The 16,510-nt window shown below is 41.0% G+C and overlaps 1 protein-coding gene across 1 annotated transcript in view; it reads left to right on the top strand.

The window, feature by feature from the left end:
* The window catches only part of SNX1 (sorting nexin 1), a 73,836-nt gene extending 57,911 nt beyond the window's left edge, over nucleotides 1-15,925 (top strand). The window contains exons 12-15 of the mRNA XM_073652840.1: nucleotides 6,736-6,879; nucleotides 9,682-9,762; nucleotides 12,151-12,222; nucleotides 15,248-15,925. Coding sequence (XP_073508941.1) covers nucleotides 6,736-6,879; nucleotides 9,682-9,762; nucleotides 12,151-12,222; nucleotides 15,248-15,298 — 348 coding nt within the window. The 3' untranslated portion in view covers nucleotides 15,299-15,925. The remainder of the gene's footprint in view (nucleotides 1-6,735; nucleotides 6,880-9,681; nucleotides 9,763-12,150; nucleotides 12,223-15,247) is intronic.
* The last annotated feature ends 585 nt before the right edge of the window (nucleotides 15,926-16,510 follow it).

Raw genomic sequence — 16,510 nt, 5'->3', positions numbered from 1 at the left:
AAGAATGATGGCAGGAAATCTGTTGCTCGGGTAAATTTGGAATCCACAATCAACACAAATATAACGTTCAGCCTGGACAAATTCTAACATCCTGCACTCAAGTGTAGTTTTAAAAAGAGTCTATCAGGTGAAAGTGGCCAATTTTTTCCTTGTTTTTTTTTACCACTTAACAGCATATGACGTACTGCCGAGCCAGCATCTTTGCCAGCAGTTGATGGCTGATCTTCCTCTAACAGCTGTGCGTAGAGCTGAGCTCCGACCGCGGCTGTTAACCTGTCAAAATGCCACTGTCAATGTGTAACAGCAGCATTGACATCTCGCTGTTCTATGTGACAAATTACATACCCGTGACATTATCGCTGGGTCAGTGGTCTGCTGAGGACCTGTGCGCCTGTCATGACAGTGCCCCTGTGAAAGCCAGCCTGTAGCTGATATTCATAGGAGACTGTGATTTTTGCTACCTAAAGCAATACTGTGGAATTACTGTATATAGTACAAGCGATCAGACAATTGCAGGTTCAAGTTCTCTAAGGAGACTAACAAATACTGTGAAAAGTAAAAAAATAAATAAAGTAAAAGCTCAAATCGCCGCCTTTTTTTTTTTTTCTTTTGAAAATTAAGAAATAAAAAAATACACATTTTGTATTGCTGTGTTTGTAAAAGTCTGATTTATCAGAGTATCAAATAGATTAATCTGACTGATAAATGGCATAACGATAAAAAAATAATCAAAATGCTAAAATTACCGTTTGTTTTGGTGGACGCAACAACACAAAAAAGTGTAATAAGAGTCGATCAAAACATCGTATTTACCCCAAAATTATATCAATAAAAACTTTGGCTGTTGGTGCAAAAATACAAGCCCTCACACAGCCCCATATCCCGAAATTGGAAACTTTCCGGCTCTCGGGAAATGGCGTTACGATTCTTTTTTTTTTTTAACAACATTCTGAAATCTTTTCAGCACTTAAATAAAACTAAGACGATGCATGTTTGCTATCTATGTAGTCGTACTGTCCTGGAGAATCATATCGGCAGGTCATTTTTACTTCAAAAGGAATGCTGTAAATAAAAAACTTAAAAAAAAAATAATAATTGCAGAACGATGCTTTTTTTGCTATTTCGCCACAGTTGGAATTTTTCCCCTGCTTTCCAGTAAATCACATGATAAAATGGATGGTGTCATTCAAAAGTAAAACTCGTCCTGCAAAAATCAAGCCCTCGTCTGGCCATGTTGACAGCAAAATAAAAAGTTGTGGCTCTTGGAAAAAGGGGAGAAAAAAAATCGATAACGCAAAACGAAATATTGCCCAATCCTTAAGGAGTTAATTTGCTATTTAATTCTTTTTTATGTACTGCTGTTTTTTAACCAAGGGATCATCACCAGGATTCTCTGGTGGCTTGTACTTAGGCTGCTCAGGAGAAAAAAATCCCCAGTATACACACTAGTTGTTGTATGTGTATGATGGATAATCATGAAACTCGCTGTATGTAGACATTGATATTTTAGTGACATCTAGTAGTACAGAATGTGCCAGTGTGCCAAGTATGTATCATAACTAGCCACTTACTGTCTGTATTCTGTGAATTGCTACGTCCCCAATGAGCTTTATTGCTAGAAGGGAGATAAGCAGCTGCTGACATGCCAGATGCGTGTCCCCCTGTGCTATCACACCGCACAAGAGAGGCCAGAACACTAACTGTCAAACGTTCACATCATGTGCTATAATCTTACAGAAATGTCCTTACTACAAACTGCTGCTGCCCTCTCTGCACACCTCTATCAGGTTGGCAATACACTAGAGGTTTTGGGTTCAAAAAAGGCAGATGGCGGCTTTTTCTTTAGACCATCATCACCTTTTTGTGACCCATGCCGATTAATGGCAGATATCTGTCAAAAAGTTGATCTGTTTTGTTTGAAATTTTTTGGTCCTTGTTAGCTGCTGTAATTAAAGGGTGATTCATGGTGAACCATAGATCAGCATTCTGTCAATGGAAGCCAAGATGAAGCCATAGATCACTGCAGAGATTGATCCATGTTTTGTCGTTTTAACTTATGGCAGTGGTTTTCTGGGAATAAAAAAAATAAATACAAGTGCTTCTCACAAAATTAGAATATCATCAAACGTTAATTTATTTCAGTTCTTCAATACAAAAAGTGAAACTCATATATTATATAGAGTCATTACAAACAGAGTGATCTATTTCAAGTGTTTATTTCTGTTAATGTTGATTATACCTTACAGCCAATGAAAACACAAAAGTCATTATCTCAGTAAATTAGAATTCTTTATAACAGCTATTATAACGATCTATTTTTTTTTCTTTTATTGTGTGGCGATGATGATTTATCCTTGTTCTAAGTTTTTGCCCTGTCTCCCCTACATAAAGACAGGGGAGACGGGGCAGAAACTTAGAACAAGTAAAAAGAATAGATCTGCCTGTAGCCTAGCATTTTTGTTCCCCTGATCACAGCATAAAAGAATATGAAATTACTAGTATTAAAAGGTAACTTCAAATCTCAAAGAGAAAGAAGAATATCAGAATATAAACTGATGATGACCTTTAACACTTTCAGAGCAGGAATGAATGTGTCACATGGATTTATGTCATTCTACATCAACTAAGGAATGTGCTCCTCAGAATTGTGAGGCCATCACAACACTGGACCTGGTCACAGGACAATAAAACCTTCACACTCCTTATCTATTAACTGCTAAAATATTTATAGCCAGAACTGTTTATCTCTTCCATAATAACTCTGCTTCTAATCACCAGTCTTACCTATTGCATTTTTTTTTCTTGTGTCTTATTGTGTATAAATATGTGACTCTTCAGATTTTGTGGTATACTATGCCTGATGAAGAGACCTGATTAGTCTCGAAAGCTTGCAATTTGTTACCATCTTTTCAGTTAGCCATTAAAAGGTATCAACCACTGAGGACTCTCAAATCGAAATATTTTTCTATCTACTGGCTAACACGGTACAAGAATATATATTTTCCTTTCATCTGAAAACACCTTGGACCACTGAGCATCAGTCCAGGTCTTTTTCTCCTTGGCCCAGGTAGGACGCTTCTGGCGTTGTCTATTGGTCATGAGTGGCTTGACACAAGGAATGCGACACTTGTAGCCCATGTTCTGGATACGTCTGTGTGTGGTAGTTCTTGTAGCAATGACTCCAGCAGCAGTCCACTCCTTTTGAATCTCCCCCAAATTTTTGAATGGCGGGCTGCGGTTATCCCGGTTGCTTGTGCACCTTTTTCTACCACACTTTTTCTTTCCACTCAACTTTCCATTAATATGCTTGGATACAGCACTCTGTGAACAGTCAGCTTCTTTAGCAATGACCTTTTGTGGCTTACCCTCCTTGTGGAGTGTGTCAATGACTTCCTTCTGGACATCTGTCAAGTCAGCAGTCTTCCCCATGATTGTGGAGCCTACTGAAACAGACTAAGGGACCTTTTTAAACGCTTAGGAAGCCTTTGTAGGTGTTTTTTTGTTAATTTATACTAATTTACTGAGATAATGGCTTTTGTGTTTTCATTAGCTGTAAGCCATAAACATCAACATTAACAGAAATAAACACTTGATATAGATCACTGTTTGTAATGACTCTATATAATATGTTTCATTTTTTGTATTGAAGAACTGAAATAAATTAACTTTTTGATGATATAATAATTTTGTGAGAAGCACCTGTAACTAAAAGGAATCAGTTTCAATTCCTAAATATCTTTTAAAGTGAACCTTATTGCTGATACCGGCATCGCAGTCCATGGGTAGCATATGTCAGGCACTGGCTGTATGATCGCAGCCAGGTGTATTTTGATTCGCACAGTGCTGGAGACTATTTGTTCAGGTGGGTCCCCAGCAGCTTATCCCCGCCTGCTGCCGATGACTGACAGGTTTCTGCCTACGTGCACTTAAAGGCAGCGACCTGTCAATCCCAGGTAGCTGCTGGGGAGAAGCCTGCTCTATCCCCAGCAGCTTTTAATATATGTTTTTTCTCTGAAACACTGCAGCATTTCAGAGTCAAATATACCTGACTGAGATTATACAGCCAGTGCCTTATTCATGCTGCCCATAGATTGGGCAGCATTTATCAGTGGTCAGGTTCTCTTTAATTAGCAAATCATACTCATTTTATCTAGGGAGATAATTACTATGCTGTTAAAATAGACGCTGCCATGTGACAGAAACCTGTCCTAGAATATTATGACAGGTGCTTGTGAGCATGTGGGAAAATGTGATATTCTGAACTAAAACTGCTCACACCACTGTCCACCATGTTCTTCTGATCTAATACTACAGATAACAGGGGTGCTGAGGTAAGAGGCTGCTCACACCACTGTCCACCATGTTCTTCTGATCTAATACTAGAGATACCAGGGGTGCTGAGGTAAGAGGCTGCTCACACCGCTGTCCACCATGTTCTTCTGATCTAATACTGGAGATACTAGGGGTGCTGAGGTAAGAGGCTGCTCACACCACTGTCCACCATGTTCTTCTGATCTAATACTAGAGATACCAGGGGTGCTGAGGTAAGAGGCTGCTCACACCACTGTCCACCATGTTCTTCTGATCTAATACTGGAGATACTAGGGGTGCTGAGGTAAGAGGCTGCTCACACCACTGTCCACCATGTTCTTCTGATCTAATACTAGAGATACCAGGGGTTCTGAGGTAAGAGGCTGCTCACACCACTGTCCACCATGTTCTTCTGATCTAATACTGGAGATACCAGGGGTGTTGAGGTAAGAGGCTGCTCACACCGCTGTCCACCATGTTCTTCTGATCTAATACTAGAGATACCAGGGGTGCTGAGGTAAGAGGCTGCTCACACCGCTGTCCACCATGTTCTTCTGATCTAATACTAGAGATACCAGGGGTGCTGAGGTAAGAGGCTGCTCACACCACTGTCCACCATGTTCTTCTGATCTAATACTGGAGATACTAGGGGTGCTGAGGTAAGAGGCTGCTCACACCACTGTCCACCATGTTCTTCTGATCTAATACTAGAGATACCAGGGGTTCTGAGGTAAGAGGCTGCTCACACCACTGTCCACCATGTTCTTCTGATCTAATACTGGAGATACCAGGGGTGCTGAGGTAAGAGGCTGCTCACACCGCTGTCCACCATGTTCTTCTGATCTAATACTAGAGATACCAGGGGTGCTGAGGTAAGAGGCTGTTCACACCACTGTCCACCATGTTCTTCTGATCTAATACTGGAGATACTAGGGGTGCTGAGGTAAGAGGCTGCTCACACCACTGTCCACCATGTTCTTCTGATCTAATACTAGAGATACCAGGGGTTCTGAGGTAAGAGGCTGCTCACACCACTGTCCACCATGTTCTTCTGATCTAATACTGGAGATACTAGGGGTGCTGAGGTAAGAGGCTGCTCACACCGCTGTCCACCATGTTCTTCTGATCTAATACTAGAGATACCAGGGGTGCTGAGGTAAGAGGCTGTTCACACCACTGTCCACCATGTTCTTCTGATCTAATACTGGAGATACTAGGGGTGCTGAGGTAAGAGGCTGCTCACACCACTGTCCACCATGTTCTTCTGATCTAATACTAGAGATACCAGGGGTTCTGAGGTAAGAGGCTGCTCACACCACTGTCCAACATGTTCTTCTGATCTAATACTGGAGATACTAGGGGTGCTGAGGTAAGAGGCTGCTCACACCGCTGTCCACCATGTTCTTCTGATCTAATACTGGAGATACTAGGGGTGCTGAGGTAAGAGGCTGCTCACACCACTGTCCACCATGTTCTTCTGATCTAATACTGGAGATACTAGGGGTGCTGAGGTAAGAGGCTGCTCACACCGCTGTCCACCATGTTCTTCTGATCTAATACTAGAGATACCAGGGGTGCTGAGGTAAGAGGCTGCTCACACCGCTGTCCACCATGTTCTTCTGATCTAATACTAGAGATACCAGGGGTTCTGAGGTAAGAGGCTGCTCACACCGCTGTCCACCATGTTCTTCTGATCTAATACTGGAGATACCAGGGGTGCTGAGGTAAGAGGCTGCTCACACCACTGTCCACCATGTTCTTCTGATCTAATACTGGAGATACTAGGGGTGCTGAGTTAATAAGAGGCTGCTCACGCTGCTGTCCACCCTGTCTTTCTGAATACTGAGCGACTGCTGTGACCTTTAGATAACTTCACAATACATGGTATGAGTTATTTCCATGTAGCTGCAGAGCAGTTTCCTACTGCACATGCTCACAGGTACATGACTGGTTCACATTCTAGTGGGGTTTTCTTTCAGTGTAATAAGACCGCGACCATTTTAATTCTCTAGTGATTACCTCCCTAGACAAAACAAGTGTGATTTCTTAATTTAAAGATATTTAGGAATCGATCTATACTGACCCTTTCTTTAGATCCCGTACTTATTTTTTCCCTATTCCCGGAGAACCCCTCTTAGGACGACACCCTCCATAGACCAACCATATTTACGACAAGGTGTTCAGAGAATTGCTATCTGAAATCCTAATTTATGGCCAGATTTATTCTATTACAGTAGATTTGCACCAACAATCAGGTGAGAAGATGTCAAGTAAAGGTTCCTTACCAGGTATTAATGGTTTTAATCCAGTTTACTCATTTTTTTAGAGCATGGTTTTTCTAAACATTTGTGTCAGATACAAATTCTCCGAGTCGTCATTCTGCAGTATAGTGTTTGTTTCACTAATTCATTGTGTCCACTACAGGGTGCATTTGACCAACGCATGAAGTCCTGGCAGCGCTGGCAAGATGCCCAGTCAGCCTTACAGAAAAAGAGGGAGAATGAGGCACGTCTGTTGTGGGCCAACAAGCCAGATAAACTACAGCAGGCAAAGGATGAAATTTCTGAGGTTCGTGTGAAGAGAATTTGATTTTTTTTTTGTGTTTTTGTTTATGTATAAGTGAATTGACTTCTTGTATGCAGTGTGGTGTGTATATGGATGTATATGAGGTGTTACCTGAACACTGCTATGAGGCTATGATGTATGTGAGTGGGGGAGTGTACACTGTATTACAACATTAGAGAAAGATTTAGAAGTAGTTTCCAGCCATGATAATAGGTAGAAGCCTGAAAGAGCTACTTAAGGGTATGTGCACACACGTTGTGTTTATTCTGCATGTTTTCTGCACCAAAATCGGCATGAAATCTGCTAATAACTTTTCTCTAGCAGGAGATTAGCAGGTTTAGCTGCGTTTTTTGTTGTGTTTTTGCTGCGTATTTGCAGCGTTTTTTCACTGTCCTTCTGTCTCTATTTAGTAATGCACAGAAAGTTCTGTGAAAAAAAAAAATACTCCCATTCTATTTTGCCATCAAAAACGTTGCAAATACGCAGCAAAATACCCAGGTGCTTTTTTGCTGTGTATTTGTAGCATTTTTTCATCCCCCCCCCCCCCATTACTTCCTATGGGTGAAAAAACGCTGAAAAAACATGTCACTTCTTTCAGCATTTTTCTAATCACTTAAAATTCGCGGCAAACAAAAAGCAACATGTGGGAACAGTAAATTCCGGTTTCCCATACACTTTGCTGGTACTGCAAGACGCAGCTGAAAATTTACATAAAAATCTGCAGCAAATACGCAGCAAAACACAATGTGTGTGCAAATACCCGAAGGGAATGTTCACATATTGCGCTTTTGCTGCGGAAAAAAAAACAACGCAATATTTTACAGTATAAGCAAAGTGAATGAGATTTCTGAAATCTCATGCACGTGCTACTTATTTTTTTCCTAGCAGATTGGAAGCAGTCTCAAACTGCAGCATGTCAATTCTTTCAACGTTTTTGCAGCATTTTTTACCCATTCAAACGAATGGTCAAAAAAAATCTGTATTTTCCAGTGTTTTTCCTGACAACACTGCAGTGTTTGCAGCAGATTTTTCTGTTGAAAACACTGAATACGTGCACATACCCTAACACTAGGAAGAAACACCAGCAACATGGAGATGACAAAGTTCTCGAGGTGAAGATATACCCCTTAAACACTTTCTCAAAAAGCCCACTTTCCTTTTCATGAGTATTATAGTGAGTTTTTCTTTTTGCAGGTTTTCTGCATATTAGGTAAATTAGGTTACTTGTTTTTTTAACTGCATTTTTGAGTGCGTTTTTTATATATATGTATTTTTATCTAATTTTTGATGCTGCGGTTTTTGTATCATTTTGGCATGTCATTTCCTGATATCTGGGTTTGTCAAAATATTGTTACAGTTGTGTGCAGATGACCTGCTTTTTAGTATGTTTCTGCAGTGGATTTTAGTATGTTTCTGCAGTGGAAATGCACTAAAAACTCATGTGGTTTTTTTCTGTGCGGATTTTCCCCATCTAATGTAATTCTTGGGGAAAATTCCCACAAGTCTGAGGGTACCCACAAGGAAAATTGATACGTTACGAATTTCAAACATGCACCACGGGTCCGTTTACTCTGCCTAAGTAAAAAGCACAGCGGATATAAGATCTCTATAAATCCCATCAAATTTGCAGGAACTATAAGACATTACATTTTTTTCACAGCGTTAAAAAGTCACTCTTTTGTGCCTTAGTGGTGGCAATATTTTTTGTTTTTTCTATCACTGCATCCTAAGAGCAGTGTCCTAAGTTTTTTTTTTCTGTTGAATGAGCAGTATGAGAGCTTAATTTTTGAGGGATAAGCTGTACTTTTGATTGGTATCATTTTTGAACCAATTTCTATGACCATTTTAGGCCCAAAGCACCATTCCTCTGCATATTGGTCACTGTTAATTGTGGCACGTAGAGGTTAAGTGGCCCAGATCAGAGTTCTCTCCAATCCCAGCCTGTGCAGCAGACGGATAGATGGAACATTCAGCTGACACCTGTTGTGGATGGTGCAGGCTCAGCAACTGCTCAGCTCAATGCCATATTTAGTTATTTCTATAAAATACCATTGGTAAAACATTCTGTTATTTGCTTGAATGGTTTCTCTTTTTTCTTTTACTTTTGAAAGTGTAACTGTATCATTAAATATACACATTAGAGCCTATTCATGATGACTGGCATTACGCACACTCACGCTACGCCAGTGTTGGAGTATAGGAGGCACTGAATTCATTCAGAGGTGCTCGCCACTTCATGAATTCGATGCACCTGCTCAGGGTGTGCACCCCCATGCACCATGCCAGAAATACCGCTTCTGTCACAAGCCTCTGTCCATTCTGGCGGAGCTGATACAAACTGGCATGAACATGTCAAAAATCGCAAAACTTTTGCGCAACTCCGTATTGCTTAAAATTTGGAAATTTCCAAAGCTTTTTTTTGCCACTTTTGTGATGTGAAAGCTAAGGCTATATTCACATCACGTTTTATCCACTCATCAGTGGTTCTGTCGGGGCTTCTGCCTGAAGCTCTCAAAAACCGGATTCTGTTTGCATTGATGGGATCATTGATTTTAATGATGCAAACGGAGTGACTATAAGCTCTGTCGGACATAATTTTCAGCAGCATCCACCTATTCGAGGCAGGCTCTAAAATGCACACCCTGTAAAAGTTCACATAACTCCTTTAACCATCTAATGTCAGTAATCAAGTGCTTTGCATCCTGGCATTTTTGGTCAGTCTGAGCCGTGCAATTAAAATGTGTTTTTATAAGAGAATTTTTGTAATTTTGATGCTGCATAATCCATTTCTGTGATGTTTTCTAGTGGGAATCGAGGGTCACACAGTACGAGAGGGACTTTGAAAGGATTTCTGTGACTGTTCGAAAGGAGGTCACAAGATTTGAGGTACATATAGGTGAAATGCTACATACTTGTATATCATATGAAGGAGAATGTGTTATTTTAGTCCATAACCAGCTGTATGAAATAGTTTCATTTAAGGGGTTGTCCAAGACAAAGATATTGATGATCGATCTTTACTAAATGGGAGCTAAACGACCACTACACACAGAGCAGAGCTGTGCTGTTCCCGCGCTCTGTACACTGTACTCCTGGTGACTGTAGGGCCTGGTAACAGCTATTGGGGAGGACATCAGGCGCCAACCAAGCCCCCCCTCCCCCCACCCACGATTGATATTTATGACCTATACTAAGAGTAGGTCATCAATATCTCCGATCTAGGCAACGCCTTTAAGGCTTTATTAGCACAACCAAATTTGTTATCTAAATGTAATTTTTGCACTGTATTGACATACTGTGCTGATGTAAACCAATAGCCAAGCTGTTCACATGAACATTATTTTCATGTCTTTTTTTCAAATGTCTTTTTTTTTCAATGTTGATTAGTTTTACAGATATTATGCACCCATTAAAGAGAACCTGACCGCTGATAAATGCTGCCAAATCCAAGAGCACTGGCTGTATGAACTCCGTCAGGTATCTTACTTTTAAAATGCTGTTTTATTTCAGATAAAAACATATTTTAAAAGCTGCTGGGGACTGAGCTGCGCTGAAGACTGACAGGTGGGTCCCCGTCGGCTTCTCCCTGCACGCTCCACTGGATTGACAGTTCTCGGTCTATACATCGGGGATCTGCTTGTTCGACTAATCTCCAGAGCGCCTCTATCCCAGGCAGCTTTTAAATTATGGTTTCCTCTGTCAAAACATACCTGGCTGAATTCATACAGCCAGTTCCTGATACATGTAGCCCATGGATCAGGCAGCATATATCTGCTTTCAGGTTCACTTTAAGGTCTATGGAAAGTGCTTAAAATACAGATGCATCAGTATTACATTTATTCTTGCGCAAACAGATTAGTTTTTGCCAAATATGAAAAAAAAAAGAAGCAGTGAATGAAAATGCTGATGCAAATTGATGCGTCCTGTTTCACTGCACGTCTGTATGGTGACTCCATTGTATGGATGCATCGCGTGCGCTCTTGTGAAAGCGGTGTAAAGAAAACCAGTTGGATACAAGCGGAGTACAGAAACTCAAAGTTGCCTGGAGCATATTTCTCCTGACATAGTTGTGTATGCTAAGCAGTAAAAGAAGCTACACAGAGATGCAAGCTACTACATTAACTTTTATCTTCATTTTTGCTTCTCTTCAACTACTTCCCAACAAATGTAAATTTCTACGTTTGATACATTTTAGTGGACAGTGTCCTTTTAAAGGCGTTGTCCACTACTAGGACAATCTCTTCTCATTCCTCATATTTGGCCTCGTTAAAACACCTATACGCTCCTGAGCCAGCGCCGTTCAAGTGTTGTCGGCACTCACGTTCCTGGGGCTCATGTGAGTTTCTTGCATCACACAAGCCCTGCGACCAATCAGCTCTGGCATCACTGTCCCCGCCTTTGGACACATTGACCATCAAGAGGAAGTGAGTGCTGTGGCTGATCTGACTTCCTCTTGATGTTCGATTTGTCCGAAGGCGGGGACAGTGATGCCAGAGCTGATTGGGCGCTGGGCTCATGTGACTTCATTATTTATTTATATAGCGCCATTGATTCCATGGTGCTGTACATAAGAAGGGGTTACATAAAAAATACAGATATCACTTACAGTAAATGACTAACAATGATAGACTGGTACAGAGGTTAGAGGACCCTGCCCTTGCATACATTCAACTTTATAATGGGGAAGGAGACAGTAGGTTGGGGGGTTGCAGTAGCTCCCGTATTGCGGTGGCCCCAAGCAAGGTCATGGCAGGCTGTAAGCTTGTTTGAAGAGATGGGTTTTCAGGTTCTGTCTGAAGGATCCAAATGTGGAGGCTAATCCGACGTGTTAAGGCACAGAACTCCATAGGATGGGGGATAATCTGGAGAAATCTTGGAGGCGATTGGGTGAGGAATGAATAAGTGTGGAGGAGAGAAGGAGGTATGTTTTTATTTTTAACTCGGCCAAACATGAGGAATGAGAATGGATTTCCCTAGTAGTGGACAACCCCTTTAAATATTTATTTCTTGAGTATAAACGTATATCAAAAATACAATTGTGGCATATCGATAATTTAATATATCCGTCTTCTTGAAAAATGCCCGTTTTCTTACTTAGGCTGGCATTAATGGTGAGAATTTTTAACTTTGCAATAAGATACAAGAGAATGGTTTACATCTACTGGTGACATCTATTTCCGGTGGAAATGTTTTTACATTTGATCCAGTGCATGTTTTACCCCCAAAAAAGCAATAAGTAGAGTTTATACCTTAAACTGTCTGTTCATTTTCTAGAAAGAGAAATCCAAGGATTTTAAAAGTTACATAGTGAAATATTTGGAAACACTCTTGAATTCACAGCACAAAGTAAGTGTCTGGCCTTATACTGTATTATGTAGTACTATTATATCACACTTAATCGGCTATGTGAAAATTATAGATTGAGGGTAATTACAATATTGAAAAGTAACGTTAAAGTACCTGCACATCATTCTTTTACGTATGACGTAATCACACGACAGTCCTTGGCACCCCTCGGATGGTACACTTCTGATTCTTGTCTCTGTAAAGCGTTGTGTGTGCTATTGGTCCAGTCATCAATAGGTTGGCAGCACATCCTTAGGAAATAACATACCATGTATTGGGTGCTAGTTACTTTGGAGCCAACTACTAAGCTCTTGTAAGATTATAGCAGATAGGACGAAGGAACTGCACACCAAAATGTACGAAGAGATGCTTTAAAATAGGATTTATTATGAGAAAATCATATCCACTGATTTTACTACAGTAGGTACAGAAATAAGTAATGTTTCGGTATAACACCCTTCATCAGACATGTAAACAATGGACACTGCATATAAGTGAGAGAGGTCCAAGGTATGGGGTTCGCTTCCCCCAAAAACGGCAACAGGGCACAATCTTGCATTCAGTTTGCGGTGTTTCTGGACCTACTGCGGTGTGATGAGTGGGTATGAGATATTCCTAATAAATCCTACATAAAGTATCTCTAAATGCCTTTTGGTGTGCAGCTCCTTCCTCCTATCTGCTATTACTATTTGTCTGTCTCAAAAAAAAAATCACGATTAGCCTAGGAGCTTACTGAAGAATAAAACAAATCTATAACCCCCCGTAATAGTGTAACCTGAAATTAATCGGCACGGAAATAGACAGAAAATAAAAACTGCTCTGAGATCTGTTTTTTAGTAGAGGTGCGCCTACACAATCGTATAATCTGCTCAGTGACCAGCTTTAAAGTGATGGTAAATTTCAATTAAATGTATTATTGGTTTGCTGTCCCTTTAAAGAATGAAAAGTGTCCACCTTTCTTAACCCCTTCGCAACCCTGGGATTTTCCGTTTTTGCCTTTTCGTTTTTTGCTCCCAGAGCCATAGCTTTTTTATTTTTTGGCCAGTATGGCCATGTGAGGGCTTATTTTTTGCGGGACGAGTTGTACTTTTCAACGCCATCACTAGTTTTACCATATTGTGTACGGGAAAAAAATTCCAAGTGCGGTGAAATTGCAAAAAAAGTGCAATACCACAGATTTTTTTTTTTTTTTTACAACGTTCACTGACCTGCTATTATTATTCTCCCAGGTCATTACGAGTTCGTAGATACCAAACATGTATAGGTTCTTTTTTATTTGAGTGGTGAAAAAAAATTCCAAAGTTTGGTTAAAAAAATAAATAAAAAAAAAGCGCCATTTTCTAAGACCCGTAGCGTCTCCATTTTTCGGTATGTGGGGCCAGGTGAGGGCTTATTTTTTGCACACAAAGCTGAAGTTTTTATTGATACCATTTTTTGGGTATATCCGATGTTTTGATCGCCCGTTATTGCATTTTATTGCAATGTTGCAGCGACCAAAAAACGTAATTCTGGCGTTTAGAATTTTTTTCTCGTTACGCTGTTTACTGATCGGATTAATTCTTTTTTTATATTGATCGGGCGATTCTGAACTCTGCGATACCAAATATGTGTATGTGTTTTTTTTTATTTTTATTTTGAATGTAGTGAAAGGGGGGCGATTTAAACTTTTATGTATTTTAATTTTTTTTTTTAAATATTTTTAAAAACATTTTTTCTTCACTTTTTGCATGCTTCTATAGTCTCCATAGGAGACTAGAAGCCGCACTTGTCTGATCGCCTCTGCTACATACAGATGATCAGCAGATCACCTCTATGTAGCAGAAATGGTCCTGTGCTATGAGCGCCGACCACTAGGTGGCGCTCATAGCGACCAGCTCATGACAACCACTGGAGTCTGCTGCAGACCCAGGGTTGTCATGCCCACCCATCGGTGACCTGCAATCACGTGACGGGGTCACCGATGGGCGGGGTAAGTGACTCGCTTCCGGCGCGGCGCTGTTAAATGCCGCTGTCAGAGATTGACAGTAGCATTTAACTGGTTAACAGCCGCGGGTGGATTGCGATTCCACCCGCGGCTGTTGTGGGCACGTCAGCTGTAATAATCAGCTGACATGTGCCCGGTTCAGTGCGGGCTCAGCGCCGGAGCCCTCGCTGAACCGGGGGATTACAGCCTGTGCGTACTAATACGGCACAGGCTGTAAAGGGGTTAAAGAGGTGTTCTCAATAGTGATGAGCTCAAGTGCTCGTTACTTGAATTTGCCTAGGGTGCTCAGGTACGCACCGAGTATCGCGGGTGCTCGAGTGACATGTTCGAGTCCCCGCCCCACATGTTTCGTGGCTGTTAGTCTCAAAACATGTGGCCACGGGGACTCGAACATGTGACTCGAGCACCCTCGATACTCAGTGCAAACTTGAGTAACGAACACTTGCGCTCATCACTAGTTCTCACCTTTAGCCATATGTCATATTCACAGGCTATGCCATAAATGTCTGATAGATACAGACCCCACCCTCCGGCCCCGCGTCTAACTTTACAACAGGGGGTTCTTGTTTGGCTGCTTTCAGTGTTCCCATAGAAGTGAATGGAGAGCTCACAAGCGCAGCTACCTCTCCATTCATTATCTGCCGGCAGAAGCCTTGCTAGGCACAGGGAAACGTGTCCATATAAAGATAGTGAGGTTAGAGTGTTGGCTCCTTTGGGGACAGCTGTAATTTCTGTGAAGGTTTGCAGAATATGTTCGTGCAATAGATGCAGAATTCTGGGGATATTGTGACTATAGGATACAGCGGATTTGAGTGTGTCATACAGAAAGCATAACATGAAGCAGATTGATTCTGCTTTCTGTTCCACTATTGCTGTTGTGGTTATCGTATCCCACCTCCTGCATTACAAGACTCCTGTTTAGAGACGGTACACAAACCAACGTTAATCCCCATTCACCTTTTTAGCCCACCATGTATACTTTTGATTTTTGTTTTACTATACCAAACCACATAATCCTACGTTTTTTTTCTATTGTTGCAGCTCGCCAAGTACTGGGAAGCATTTCTACCAGAAGCAAAGGTTATATCCTAACTTCCATGGAGCAGAATTACAGCCCAAACTATGCTACTTCTGCCATTTTTTAATACATATAAATATTATACCTCTTGCCTTTTAGAGACCCTTGAATCACAATCTCGATTTGCTTCTCCATCTACTTTGATGCTGTCTCTCTAATTCCATCAGCGCTGAGCGAGGTCTGTTGCGCGTTGCTGTGCAGAGCGTTGATGGATCTCTACTGTTACAGCCTAGTGCCTCATGTATGGACACGCATTCAGCATGATCTCTTGCAGCTGATCAGCCAGGAGACGTTGCCTATAACTTCAGACTGGTTTGGCTGGCGAGAGTTAACCTAGATATGGACAGTTATGTCCCAGCACTTAAGGACACACCTGCATCTGTTAACATTTCTTGTGTATATTTTTCATTTAACTTCCACATATATTTTCTTATTAACTATACAAATTGATAATTTAGGGCTTTCTGTGAAAAAAAAAACAAACAAACAAAAAAAAAACTGTTTAGTGGGACTTTCTTGGGAGGGTTTATTAATATAAATATATAATGTATATTTTTTTGGCGGTGACACAGACACAAACAATGGAGTGTTTCTATTCTACAAGAACCACACAGTTATTCAATAAAATGAGTTAAAACGTTCTTGTGTATTCCCATGTGTTTAGGGTGTCTGGGGGTAGTGACGGAAGAATATGTTGTTGCCGTGGCTTTGAATCTGGCCTGGTACCATATGCATAGAGATTTTCTGTTATTAAACTTCCTCTACTATATATTTTTCAAAGTATTTTTTGGATTATATTTCTGTGCAAGTGTTATTTTGGTCACCAAGTAATTGCTTGTCTAGTTCATTCCAAAGTTGTTTCAAGGGTTTGAGGTCATCCTTTGTTTGGTCCAGTCAAGTTCTTCCACAGCCATCCATGTCTTTTACGGGCCGTGCTAGTTTCATTGTGACAGTCATGCTGGAACAGTACAGGACCTTCCCCAAACTGTTCCAACAAAGGTATACAATTGTCTAAAATGTCTTAGTATGACATCGCATTAAGATTTTCTTGAGTGAACCAAGGAGCCAAGTCCAGCCCCTGAAACGCAAGCACATAGCATTATACCTCCTCCACAAAGCTACAGTTGGCACAATGCAGTCAGACCGGTAATGTTCTCAGTTTCATTAAACCCATACTCTTCCATCTGACTGCCAGATTGAGAAGCGATGATTCGCCACTCCACAGA

The sequence above is a fragment of the Phyllobates terribilis genome, unplaced genomic scaffold (assembly GCF_046119375.1).
Source record: "Phyllobates terribilis strain yellow unplaced genomic scaffold, ASM4611937v1 Scaffold_11__3_contigs__length_659146591, whole genome shotgun sequence".
Classification (NCBI taxonomy): domain Eukaryota; kingdom Metazoa; phylum Chordata; class Amphibia; order Anura; family Dendrobatidae; genus Phyllobates; species Phyllobates terribilis.
The sequence above is the reverse complement of the archived record's forward strand: the minus strand, read 5'-3'. Positions and strand labels throughout refer to the sequence as shown.